Source organism: Haliaeetus albicilla, chromosome 23 (assembly GCF_947461875.1).
Source record: "Haliaeetus albicilla chromosome 23, bHalAlb1.1, whole genome shotgun sequence".
Lineage (NCBI taxonomy): Eukaryota > Metazoa > Chordata > Aves > Accipitriformes > Accipitridae > Haliaeetus > Haliaeetus albicilla.
The window spans coordinates 7,884,722-7,898,961 of record NC_091505.1 but is presented as its reverse complement, the minus strand read 5'-3'; the positions used below and the strand labels follow the sequence as shown (position 1 = coordinate 7,898,961).

The 14,240-nt window shown below is 41.6% G+C and overlaps 1 protein-coding gene across 4 annotated transcripts in view; it reads right to left on the bottom strand.

Annotated features, from left to right (window-relative positions):
* KIAA1210 (KIAA1210 ortholog) overlaps positions 1-14,240 on the bottom strand; it is a 59,652-nt gene that overhangs the window by 37,615 nt on the left and 7,797 nt on the right. Inside the window, exon 1 of one of the 4 annotated variants that reach the window (XM_069811098.1) lies at positions 6,954-7,166. The exons of 1 other annotated variant lie outside the window; for it this stretch is intronic. In XM_069811098.1, coding sequence (XP_069667199.1) covers position 6,954 — 1 coding nt within the window. In that variant the 5' untranslated portion in view covers positions 6,955-7,166. Of the gene's footprint in view, positions 1-6,953; positions 7,167-14,240 lie in introns of those variants that run through there. 2 more of the 4 variants (XM_069811090.1, XM_009915354.2) reach the window with 2 other exon arrangements.

Below are 14,240 nucleotides of genomic sequence, written 5' to 3'. Positions count from 1 at the left end.
CAAGAGCAGATAATATAGACATTTAATGCCCGAGAATTCAAAGTGCACTGAAAAAAAGGGGAGGCTAACAGAAATTTCCAGGGTGAACTGTGTTACAAATTTTCACTCTGAAGATCAAACTGTCATAAAAAAGTCAGCCATCTTTTGGCTACAAGAGAGCAAATAAAACGCAGGCTTTGTGGTCTCGGAGGCTGCCTTTGGCAGGAAGCTCAGGAAATCTCTCTTCATGTGAAGTCCCAAAACCTAGTTGGGGCAACATGTACTGCCTGTACGCACACAAAAATAAAAACATGGCCAGCTCCTTCCTATGTTGAAACATACTGTGGCTGGCTGGCTAAACCCCCTGAGTGTGCGCTGCCTGTGGGTATTTCTGGAATTCAGACCCCATTTTGGCTCCTAATCAAGGAAGGCCTGGGGCGGCTTCCACGCTTGCAGAAGGAGCTCTTCTGGAGCTGTGTATGAAGCTTGAGGGTCTCCCTTCTTTTGCTCTAAAGGAAACCTCCTGCTGTCCCTGCTCTTCTCTCCTGGCTGCTCTCTCTGGAGCCTCAAGTTAGGCAGCTTCTGAAGTGTACTTGGTCTTGAAACACATGGAGAACTGTTAGAGCCAAGGGAGATCAATGCATGTGCTTGAAGCAGTCCCTGAGCCATTTCTGTCCCAAGAGCATCTACTGACTTTTCTCTTTAGTATGAGCAACCACTATAAAGGGATCCTACTTCTCTGGGATTCCAGACACAAATACCTCTCTAAAACTGGATCATCTAAAATAAGATTATCTGAGCTAATGCTGTTTTGCACCAATGGAGTATCAACCTGCATTCAACTATGTTTTGAAGAAGGCGGTACAGTAGCATCAGGGAGCAGAGAGGGAACATGACAGTAGAAAAACCCAGGAGGGTGACACCAAAGACAAAGACAACAAGGACTGTAAGATGGAGTACTGACAAGTAGGCAATGGTGGGGTTGGAAGGGAATCAGATGGGGACAGACATTCTGAAGGTCTTCACAGGCCAAGGTGGCAAGAAACAAAGCAGTGAGACAATTTGCATTTTTTGAAAGAAAGCAATGAAATTTCAACTTCTGGAACATTCATTTCACTAAACTAAGACGATGAAAAGCAGTTTGACTGCTAGAGTGAACCAGCAAACAATTCCTTTTCACCTGTCAGATATGTATTTTCCAATGTACACAGATAGCCTGATGATTAACACGATGTCTGCAACATAATTCTGAGCTAGAACATTCAAATACATCCCATTTGCATCCAAACTACTGTGTGGATCAGAACTGTGTTGGCAGATGAGTGATACTTACAAGCCCTGGCAAAAGTGCAGAGTTACATATTTCTGAGAATGAATAAGCATAAATGAATTCATCATGAATAAAAGTCAAACATTTAGTTCACTAATTAGCACCAGATCCTTGAAACTCGGCGGCTAAAAGAAATAACCACCACAAAAATTCGAAGCTGGAATGCCGCCTTAGCTCTGGCTAGATGGTTAAAAAGCAAAATCAGGCGGCTTTGCCTGCACAGCCAAGTTACCCTGCTGGGATTGAGAGTGCTACAATCCCCTCTAACAGTCACAAAGATACCAATGTGCTGCAGCATGGTGACAGGATATGATAGACCACAAAATACCTTGGCACCTGCAGAACTTTAAGCTTGGATCACATTAGAGTAGAGCACCTTGTGCTCAACTGCTTTCTTACAGCAGCAACCCTTAGGAGATATTTGGGGAGAAAAAAAAAATTCCAACCTTGGAATTACCTTGGGGATTTTTTCCTGTTTCCCCACAGACAGACTTATCTCAGATTTTCCCACGTTTGGCTGGTAACCAGCTCTAGCTGCCCTACAGCAGCTCAGGTAGGTTACCTACTGGAAGTACAGCTTGGACCTAATACATTTTTGTCCCACATATCTATAGCCAGATTTCAGCTTCTAAAGCCAATTCTACGCCTTCACATCACAGCTATTAAACTTTCCAGACCTCTGTACAAGGAGGAAATGACAAATTAATCTCTCCAGTTGTCTGTAAGGGTACAAAGCTAGACACTTTGAGCAGCAGAAGTTTCTGCATAAGAAGAGAACACAAGGCAAAATTATGACAAGATGTTTTCATGGCTCAGTCTGGCAAAATAACATAGACAAAAAAACTGACAGCCAAATGGTGCAGAAGAGTGAGAATCATATTCAGCAGATTGTCCCAAACCAAGAAGCTTCTGCTCCAGTGCGAGAGAAGTAGGATGGGCAGCATTAGAGGTGCACATCTGTCAAACACTCAGCACCTTGGTGATAGGGAAAGGGCTGTTCTACTGAAACCAAGCAAACGGGCATGCCTGCTTGGAATTCCTCTGCCTACAGCCAGCAAACACACCACATCACTGTGGCTGCTAAAACAAACACCATCCAGAGAGAAGCACGAACAGAACGAGGAGGACTGGGAGATGTGGAGTGACTCACTGGTATATTAAGCCAGAACTGAACTTATTGCACAGAGATGAGTCAAATGGAATGAATCAACAAAGAGAAATAGTTGATCTTTTTGTTAATAATACAGCACCATTGTACTAGCTGCGTTCAACTGCCTGCAGTACCATGGTTCTGCCACCTCCTGACCGCTTTTGTTCACCCTCTCTACTATTCTTGAGTAAGAAAAGAGTACTTAAGCCTCCACTCATTTAATACCAGGCATAGCACTGAATAATTCCTGTGGGCTGAAGACTAAATGCTCACAAATGTCCAAATACTCTGTATAATTGCCACGTACAGGAACATGCTCATAGGTTTTTTATTGAAAGATTCCCCTGAGAGACTCACGATGCCTGCGGACTCCTTTCACCTCAGCTCACCCTCTCTGACGTGGCCCCAGCTGGGAGAGCTCTCCACTTTCCACAAAAGCACATCCCTTCTCCTGTTCAATGCTTTGCCTCTTGCACCCTCCATAAGCTATTTCTTGAAACCTGGTATTGTCACCCCTGCGTGGATCCAGGGATTGTCTCTGCGCTGGTGAACTTGCTTCACTGGTCAGGAACCACCTTTCATCCTCAGCTGTTTTCATCTCAAAAAACCCACTGAAAAACTGTTAATCAGTGATTCTTGTCCTTGTTGGGGAATATTGTGTGAAAGTGGTGTACAATAAAGACAGGTAAACAAACATATTTCAGGATACCAAAATGTTCATGGGAAGCATTTCACCTCAACAGGATTCATCAGCCACACAGACAGACCCCCCAGATCACCACAGGACCACGGCGCTAGCTCTGCCACAGCTCCCACGCAGCACGCACTGACTCCAAAGCCGCACAGCCTCCTGACAGCTGCCAGCCCCACTGAGCCTACGGACCGCGGCTGAGCCGAGCCGAGTCCAGGTATGTTGGGGGATGCCACAGGCATGGATGGCCAGGGAACTCAGTGTCTCACTTTAAACAGCCTGTGAGTCCTGGAGAGATGCTCCATGTCTAAAATTGCACCGAAGTGCAAAGCGTCATGTACTGTGGACCATCAGTAAACACAGCTACTTAAATCCCATGGCGATTATATGCCTCCAAAAAGTGAGAGAGGCCACAGGAGGCTAATGAGCTGATGACAGAGAAGAGCCAACAGTTTTATACTGCCCCATTCCCCACAGTGCCAAATTGCTACTTCAGTAGCTGTTGGTGGAGCTTTAAACCACTTCCAATTCACTTGCTAGTGTCCAAGCTAAAACAGCAGCTGCTTGCTGTGGATGGGGAACCAAAGGCTCTAAGGGCCTCACACACGTATAAAAGCTGTAAAAAGTGTAGTACGCACCAAGGACAAAGGGACTTCTGGCACTCCTTCCACTATCCCCTATGAGCCTCTCCAACAAGAGGGCTTGTGCTGAAGGTGTGGTAGGCAGTGAACAGACATCTCATCTTAGTTGGTTATCCATCAGGTGGACAGCACTATGCCATCTTTACAATAATCCCAGTAAACACCAAAATCTCTTCCTGACACTCATCTGAGCAGGCAACAACACAAGCTACAGCAACAGAGCAACAGCACCCAATCCAGAAAACACGTTTTACTCAATTTCATGGTTACAACATCATTTTACATTTGCAATGACTTTCATCTCAAACAATCTAAAAATACATTGAAAATTATACTCATACATCCCTTGATCAACTTGCTTTACCCAAATGCTGAACTTCTTTGCAGAATAAGAGTGCACATCAGCATTTTTGGACAATTTCGGACTACAAGAAAAGAACACAATATCCCACTGGAAGTGTGGAGCTTGGCATAGCAGAAGGCATTCAAACTGAAATATGTCCATAATTCTGGAATTGCTTGTGAAAGGCACCATGAAATCCTGAGTGACCACATTAAGTACAGACCAGTTAAATACATTTCCTTATAGTCTGTTACAGAAACCAGTTCTGAGCTGGCATGCAAAGCCTTCAGCCAAATATTTTATATAGCTTCTAACACACTATATTTGTCTTTGGAAATTGGCAGTTTGCACTGACCATCAGTGAACCTTACTATTCAAGCAACCACATTTTCAGCTCATAACTATGTATTTGGCTAGTACCAAAAACTGAGAGATGTATGAAAAGATTCCTCTACAGGCTTTAGAAAACTTCATCTTATCTGTCCAGGTCCAATATTTTTTTCTGACACCGTGCTAGGACCAAGCACAACAAAACTTTGCAACAAGGATGAAGAGCTATAAACTTACCGGAAGAACAATTTAAAATTATTCAGGTTGCAGATGCTGGTTAAAGAGAAATATGAAAGCAATCTCCAGCTGTGGAATAGCAGCCAAGATTGGGGCTGTGATGAAGAATTACCTGGATTAGGCTTTGGGCTTTTTTTTTTAAGTGATATCTCATAAAAGAACATTAACAAAGCACAGGGACAGGACTCCCTGCGCAAAGATCAGATTCAGCCATACATTATTGCAGCGTACCAAGGCAGAGTGTTTGCTTTCCCTTGCAAAATGTGGGGAAGTGAAGGTAAATGTGGCAGCACCACAGGAGACCACTACACAAAGCAGTTTTTAAAACAGGCCAGGTGCTTTAGCTGGACCCAGCAGCTCAAAGCCCTGGATGGACCCCTTTCCCAGTGTCAGTGACAGGTTTTATGGCCTGCAATGAGCTCTATTAATGCTTTGGCTAAATCCTTACTGGTACCCAAGCCAATTGTTTAAAACATAAAAGTCATTTCATTCCAGAATAGCTTTCATTCAGAAAGCAAACTAACTCCTACAAGTCGAATGACCACATGAGGATTCGGGGAGGCCGTTCCAATGACCCATTTGTCCAGAAAGATAAACACTGCATGTCAAACTCCAAACAAATTTCATCCAAAACCAATCTCAGGCTAAAAACATCATTGTTACTGCAACTGGTGTCTTAGACTCATTTTAATTGCCAATAATCACAGCCAAAGCAGCATATAAAATTTGTAAAGACTGCAAAGTATTAATAGTTGCACTAATCCACTTGGGAACACATCACAGGGCTGAAATAAGAGGTTGAGGAATATAATCTGTATATATATCGAGTGTAGAAACCTAACTGAAGAGTAACAAGAAAGAAGATTTTGTTGAAGAAAAAAAACCCTGTTCCTCATAAATCAGGTGGAGATCCACCAGGAAAGAAGAGATCGTACGCCACATGAAAGAAGCTTCATCTGCCCAGCCTTTATAGCCTCTCAGACTTCCAAATTTGTTTTAACTGCACTAGATGCTGAAGGATGTTGGGAAAAAACAACTTAGCATAAACCAAACAATGTAAACGGATTTTTTTTGTCAATTCAAGTGCCAATCCTCCTACCTTCATCAGGACTCACTCTTAGCCCTTTTGCTAGTTCTGATTGCGTCCTCCCCCTTTATCTAAGGCAGACTTACTTTCCAAATATTAATTCCCTCTCATAGACATTGTTACAAATTTCAAAGGAGGGGAAGAGTCAATATGGGATGGAAATGCTAACGGAAATCTAACAGGAATTGTGTGCCTTTGAAAATGCACATTTCCACCAGACTAATGTGAGACAAACCGCTGGTATGAAGGGTACAATCTTTAGGAGAGGAAAAAGGAGAAAGTGAATTGTCAGCTTCACTTTTGAATTTTTTTTTCCCCTCTGCTAACCAGGATTTACCCATACATTTAACTATCAGCATTCACATCTTAAGCCTCAAGATACACCTTTGCTTGCCTTTCACTGTGCATTTTCACTTTCTGTGATCCCATACTGTATGCAAGAATAGAGCCCTCTACAGTCTGCTGATGCAAAACATTATCAAAAACTGCTCAGTTTTTGCAGCAGAAAATTTTGTTCCATTCCTTAGCAGGGAGAATGTCAAAGGAAAAACAGAATGTACCTTCATGGTGGTTTAAAGCACAAATACTAACATGCATTGTCCCATTCTACTCTCCCTTTATAGTCTGCTCCAACAGAATACGTCAGTGAAGCAATAAAAAATATTTATTTTAAAATACAACCAAAACTCTCAACAGGGAGCAATTACAGAAACAAACCTCAGGTTGCTTATACAAAAACTGAGCACATCAAGTTCTCAAAGAGCATTTACTGCCAGATTTCTAGCTGAACGTTTTTTAAAAGCCAATGTGCATTTCTTTATTGCACATTTTTATGTGTTAATATATAAACAATATAGTTAATCAATAAGGATGAGGACATTTTTCCTTTTACTATAATTAGACAGGAGAAGGTTCTTAATTCCTTTTTCAATATTTCATGTTTATACCTCTGAAGGAAAAAAAACATGACCAATTTTCACTGATTTGGTATTTCAGCCAGGATTGATTTTTTGCACTTTTGCACTCAGAATGGTACTTCAGTCTCAAGGCATAAGCATTTTGTTCAGTGCTGCTGCTGAAACACAACAAAGACAGAATTTCAAAGTACCCACTAGAGTCAGCTCACTTTGGAAAGGTGGAGGGAAGGGCTCAGCGTGGCACTTACTTTTTACTTTTCAGGCAACCGTAGAATCCAGCCATGGTCCTTCCTGGGAGGCGTGTGTGCATTTAATTCATCCTTGTGTGTGGATGCCAGCACAAAGATTCTGCAGCTTCGTATCCTGCTCACCAAATGCCCACACACGCACACAAGAAAGCCAGCATGCCGATGCAATTACTAGCCAGATAAAGTTCCTGATCTGAGGCCCTCCGACTCTGCTGAACTGGGTCCAAGGAGGGCTGTGCCTGTTCCATAAATGGTTATGAATTGTTAACTCCCCCTTTTCCTGTCTCCTTCCAGCACTTGGTAAGCACAGCATCCTAAGTGTAAAATACCATATGGCATTTGATTCTGTCTCCCTGTGGGACTAATGAGAGGCTTGGTTGTAATTAGGATGTGAAGAAGCCCTGAGGAGATTAATTGTTATTGTTATTTTTTAGACAGAGAAAGGCTAAGGAAAATACTTACAACATCTTTGAAATAACCACTAAAAACTGCAGTCATTCTCCAGCACATAAGGGGTGCACAGGACCTTCCAGAACATATATTATCCCATCTCACTGTAAATCAGAATCTATTCTAACAAGCTATTCTGCACATTAACAGAAAAATTAAAAAAAAAAAAAACAAACAAAAGACAAACAAAAACATCCGTGCAATATTGCAAGGTCATGCAAAAAGCTCTGGCGTTTAAAGTAGCCAGCACACCCATATGAGAAAAATACTGCCTGGTGATGCCCTCTGACAATACACTAACAGTTGTTACTCACTAGCACAACTAAGGAGGCCCTCACTGGGTGTGGAAGGAGGAAAATGTCTATGGTTTAATGCTGGGGAACATAAACCTCAAGCAGCTTCATTCACAGGGGTGACCCAGGCCCTGGGGACAACATAACTGCACACACTTCTGACATTACATTGCATTAAATTCATATGGAAATGAATCTGCATCATGGCTGTTAATGACCTCTCTTGAGGTAAAAGCAGAGAGGTGAGGCAAGACATTGCTTGTGCTGCCTGCACAAAACTAGGTAGTATCAGCAGCCAGTAACAAAGTGTTAGCCTGTTCCTGGAGTCGCATGTCTTGGTAAGAATCTCAGCTGTTGATTAAAAAAATTGCATGCATATTAAACATAGTAAGTTCATAACTCTCATAATTGCAAAGGAAAGATTTACACTCATTCCTAAAAGATCAGAAGAAAACTACATTTATTTGTATATCTCAGCTGTACATAACATTTGAATACTTGGGTCTGGCAGGCCAGTAAGAGGGAGTATTGTATGAGTATTTCTATATGAGTTCCTCTTAAAGGCGTTCAGTAGCAAGACCAGATTTAAGGTGGAGCAGTTCTTCTGGAATACTAGTATTCTGGAATACTATTTTAACACCTTTCCCATAAGAGAGACGTGAAGTTTGAGAAATACACCTCTGGTGAGGAGTCCCATAACTGACTCAGCTACAGCAGTTTCATTACAGTGCAGAACTTTGAAATCTATGAACAGACAAATCCATTTCTCTATTTCTATAAAGCCCCCTAACAAAGCAAAGCCATGACACAAATAATAAATGACAGCAAGTGCAAGGGCCATCACAAACAGGAACCAAATCATATTTTAGTCTAGTTTTCCACTTAGCAGCAAAGAAAAAGCCTCCACAAGCAGTCAACTTCAATGCCATCCACAGAAAAACTGCAAATCAAACCTGACCTCAAGCAGATACACTTTCTGTCCCTTGGGAAAAGAGAAAGAAGCAAAAATACAGTAACACTAGTTGAAGTTTTACCCAAATGAGTTTCACTGTTGTCCTGAATTACTGCACTTGTCACAATGACTTCATGCTGAACTCCTAATCCTAACAGAAAAAGGCTAGCTAGAGAGCATTAGTCTCCACCGACCAGAGAAAGCCCACAGAAAAAAAAAAAGAAGTCAAAATCAAGGCTCTAGTTATTGGGTAACAACCACTAAGAAGGAATTCCTGGAGATTACTGGAGAAACCTTCTGACTGGCTTAATGTACAAAACCTTGGACGTAGGATTGCATCTGAAATCTGCCCGGCATTTAGTTCAGAAAATGCTGCCAACAGAAACATTTATAGTAAGAAACGAAGGAGACCTCATGAGAAATTTGCATTTGTATTTAAAAGCAAGAAAGATCAAATGGCCTTCCAGTGGGAAAGCCCAATCCCTGAAGCCAGTGGAAGGGTGTAATCCTGATGGTTTTGGAAGAATTTCATCACTAACCGGTGTAGAATACGGCCCACAAGCTTCAAAAGATCAGATTTTTTGCTAACATGAAGCAGATTTCCTGTCTCCCAACCTCCTCAGATGGTTTGCCTTCAGAATAGGTTTCCTTTCATTATTTTTTTTTTCTTTCATGTATTTTTGTCTTGAAGTTACTTACTTGAACATGCAAATCTTCATCTCTTGGGTTCCATTTAGGTCAAACATAGTCCTGCTCCCAGCAACTAGCAGTTTAGCAACACACATTGCACCATCTAGAAACTCCCTGACTTTCCAAGAAGCACAGACTAGTAAACAGTCATTAAAAATAATTACCCCACCTCAGGATTTAATCCTTTTTGATTCTCTATCTTCATATCAGTCTCGAAGCCACTTCATGGTAGCATTTATTATTCACTGTTCTGCCTCTTTATCACTAGCATAGTTCCAAATGGCCACACATTGAGCTTTTTGCTTAGAGATCTGAAATCTTAGATGTTGATAAACATCATGGCTCTACATCCACAGGTAAATCAGTGTAAGGAAGCAGTTATGTACTGTACCCCAGGTCTGACAGCCAAACAGTCGCTGAGCTGACATCAGCTCTTCACCTGTCAAGTGCTAAAGCGAATGGGCTGTTCTGCTGCCAGTCAATTAATTAAAGCTGTTTTCAGCTTGGAAAGCAGATGAACACAAAATAACCACAGAATACAGACTTTGGCAGAGTAAAGATGGTTCTTTAAAAATAGGAAAGACGGCAAGTTTAAACACCTGGAAGTTGAATCAGATCTGGATTTCCGCTAAAGTTCGTGGCTTGGCTTGCTTGAAATAGCCCAGCCTAGGCTCACTTTCATTTGAAAATGATGGCCTTTCCCATTGACTTCTTCAAACTCACTGTCACTGCTTTCCCTCAACAGCCCAACATTGCACCACCCCCCTGTGATCACTGCACATCCAAATCCGCCTTGCTTCATCTTCTGAGTCTGCAGGCAGAACAAGCAGTCCAGCTGGCAAGCTGCCCTCCCGTAGTGGTACCAGCAGCGATGAAGAGGTAGCACCAGAGCTCCCAGTGCCTAGTAAACTTCCCAATAAGTTTCTTATTTTCTCCAAAGGGAACCAGGGAGGCAAGTCTGAGCAAGACCCAGCAACCCAATCATTGAGAAATGCTTGCACCAAAATACAGCTCCTAAAATCAGCAAGTTACTTGTTTCACAGGCACTTTCACCTGTGTCATTGCAAAAAAGGCCTCTTCAACGTAAGTAACCAACAGCAACTAGTAATCCAATGGGGGAAACTCAAAGAGAGCTAAAAAACACTGGCATGTTTCCACAGTCACTTCCTACACATACACACGGGTACGCACCAGCAGCCTGACAGCAGAGGTGTCAGGAGCTACACACGCAACCAGCAATTCAAAATATGTTTCATGTCCGACAGATCTACCGCTTTTCTTGCAGCCTCTTGCAACTAGATCTCTAAGGGCTAACCATGTCCTTGCCTCCCCGGCTCTCAGATAGCGAACACTTCACACTTCACAAAATGTCCATTCAAAGCTGGTTTGCATGCAATCAGGACACATACACAGTGCAAAGCAGCAGGAATGGACCAGATGTCACACAGTTGGGAAATCCCATGATTCACAAACTGTGTTTAAATGTGGATGTTTGATTATTATCTTTTTTTAATTTATTTTATTTTCAGAAGGGGACGAAAGTTTCATGTGAATTTTTCACCAAACAAATGTAGGGGCAGGAGTAGAAATCCTACAACAAACTAATAGATGGTAGCATTTCAGATTTCCTGTGTATTTTTGGTGTCTCTGAACGGACTCCTTGTTAACAAGGCAGACTTTGGTCTCTCATTCTTAGCCTTTAGCCTCTACCAAAATCCAATCTACCTCCCTCTCTCCTAGTCACTTAACAAAATCACATTTTGACTGCATTCCTGTAGTAAGTTTTGCTGTTGTGAAAAACACAGTGTCTACCAGGTGAGAATTCACTGAAGGAGGTTTGCAGCTCCCCCCATCACCAGTACGATGTGGTGAGCTGTCAAATACTGATCTATATGCACTTGAATTTTATATAATGAAGATTCTGTGTATTTCTTACATGCGTGTTGCATTTGTACCCTTAGCAACATTTTGCGCTTTTCAGTTATTTTGCCTCTTTCCACCTTTCCCAGCTACTGTCAGCCTGAGCACCACATGCCCTCCTCCTGCACCCCATACTGCAGTTGAAGCTACGCAGGTGCACAGACCCTCCCCTCTTTTTAGGGCAGAGCTGCATACCCTCAAACAACTGACATTTTCTATTCATTTGTTTGACTCTGGAAAAGTAACCCTGTCAGTGTCTGGACATCAGATGAGGTACTTGGGACAAATGCAGCAGAACCCAAGTCTAGTTTCCAGTTCTCGTGTCTTTAACATTGAGCAATGAAGCCTAGGTTAATCGAGACCTCTCAGACTAGATTTTATGCTGCACTTGATCTTGCCCAAGTGTTTATAAAAAGGTGCCGTTCCAGCTAAATTGCATGTAAAGCACTCCTTCCATTATAATCTAGAATAAACCCTGCACAGAAATCTAACCATAACATAGCAAGTCACTCTTCCCATACCACAGTTCTCTCTGCATTTGGCATGTGGATTGTCTACCTGTGTGCTAACATAAATGTGACTCTCAGGAAACACTTTCCTGAAGCAGAAATGCATTCAGCTTTCTTACAAGTGAGATTCCCAGGCTGGCAAACAGGCCTGACTTGGAAATTTTCAGTGAAAACCCTTCAATGCTAAAGAAACAACTAAACATGCATCACTATTAAAAGCTGCAGTATCAGAGCTTTAAACAAACAGGGTTGGAATCAAACACAGTACTCTGCAGAAAACAAAGAAGTGGAGATAAGAGGATTTCTGCCTTGCAGAGTTTATACATCCATCTGTGATTAATATTAGGAGGAAAATGAGGGTCAAAGCCTATCTCTGAAACTGAAAGTAGAGAGTGTAGTCAGGGGCCTCTAACTATGCACTATATCAGCTTTGTATTCATGCATATAAGCCTGAAGAATTTGCCATGATACTTGCTCTGGAGTCTAATTACTGTATGTTGCTCTAATTATGTCTATTTTTACACTTTGTGTACAACGTGTGGGATTTGGGGGATTTTCTGTTGTTGTTATTCGCTGTTAAGAGGACTTCCTGCAAGCTACTTCAAAAAAATGTGTATTTCAAAGCAAGCAGCAATACATATAATCTCTTCGATTCCAGTGTTTGGTAATTCTGACTCTGAATGGTTTCTTGCAGTTTACCACAAAACACAGTCTTCACCTCTGAGGAAGGAGTGAAGATGAACTTTGGTGTGGCGTATCTAGTGCATTACTGAATTCTAAAATATGGCCAAAAAGATATTGGTATGCTAAATCTGTCCTTTGTGTCCCCACAGTCAAATGTGAACTCTTCCTGGATTATCTGGAGATGAAGGTCAGGCCATGTGTCATTCAAAACATAATTTCCCCTAGATTTGCAACAGGATCACAGATGTAACCTCAGACTTCAGTGTCAGAAAATATCAATTGCCAAGCAAATAATACAGATAAAGAGAGAGAAGTATTTGTTCAACATTTTACAAATCTACAACAATTGATTCGCATATAAATATGTAATTTATTTATAAAGAAAGTAACAGCATCCCTGTATACTTAGACGACATAGCCAGGATGTGCTGCCTCTCATGTATCTGCTTTTTTCATCCAAGATCATAAACCTAAAATCTAAGATTTTAATGAGTCTGAATGAAAAGCAGATTATTTTTGACACACTGGAAGAGCTTGGTATTTCCTGTGAAAATACTAGCACGGTCAATATTTTATATACTGGGAAACTGTAGTTCTTTTGTCTAAGGGGGGGTAGTGCAGAAACTGAACAAAGGAGCTCTATTTCTACACATTCTGACTTAAGAAAATACCATGTTAAAAAATATTAAGTTCCAACAACACAACTTTTCCTTCTCGGTGTCCAGGCAGGCACCAATATACAAGACCATCTGGAAAGAAATATGAGAACACAGTATGTAGCTACAGGCACATGGACCAGTGCCTAGTCTAGATGTTGAACATCAGAGGTAACAGTTACTGAGTCTAAACAAATATCCTGAGACATGTGAATAATGAATTGAGTTTTCTACACCCCATTCTTCCCAAATTCCCCTCTAGGGATAGATCCAGTCAATGTCCTTGCAACACTCTCGCCGAGCTCCCTTGGAGACAGATCAGAAGGACATTGCCACTAATGCTTGTGCTGTGAATAGCAATCAAGTTTAATGACTTCCCATGTATATTAGTTTTGCACTAATGTAGGTCCACCTCTTCAACAGAATTACTCCTGCTTTGTTTGTACAGGTATAAGCAAGAGCAGAACCAGGGACTCACACATCTGGAATAATATTCCTAAAACCATCAACATCCTGAATTTTAACTGCGACTGAAATAAAAATTCAAAAGCGAAGGTCATCTCTGATACCATCTCACTGGCTGTCGGCTGAAGTAATAATACGGGAAATCACGGAATCGCAGCTCTGGGGAAAAGGCTGTCTGACTCCAGTGCCTGCAAACACAAGGCTAAAGATAAAGTGACCATTAACCTTCAGAGAAGGGCAGTGAGGTCCCAGAATGTCCTGCCTGCAGGCTTTACTGCTCCAAGGGGAAATGAACAGAAAAATAAAAGTCAAAACTGCATACTCTTGACATTTAACTCAAATTAGTAGGCAATGGTAACATCGCGCTTTCTTTGTTGGCTTTCCTCTGTATAAAGGCAAGAATACAGTACCTGGTTCATTCCACAAACTGTAAAATAAGTAGAAAGTATTGAGTAATAATAAATTTACTCCCACCACTTGATTAATCACAAGCAAGATTAATCACAAGCACCAGACCTGTGTCCCTCTGCATAGGATATAATATTACCCCATACTGCAGATACAGCTGGGAGAACTGAGGCAGAGTAATTCAGTGACTATTCCAGAATCCATAAACTGCAACTGAACCCAAAGTTTCTCGTGCCTGGAACGGTGTTTTAGAGTCTTTC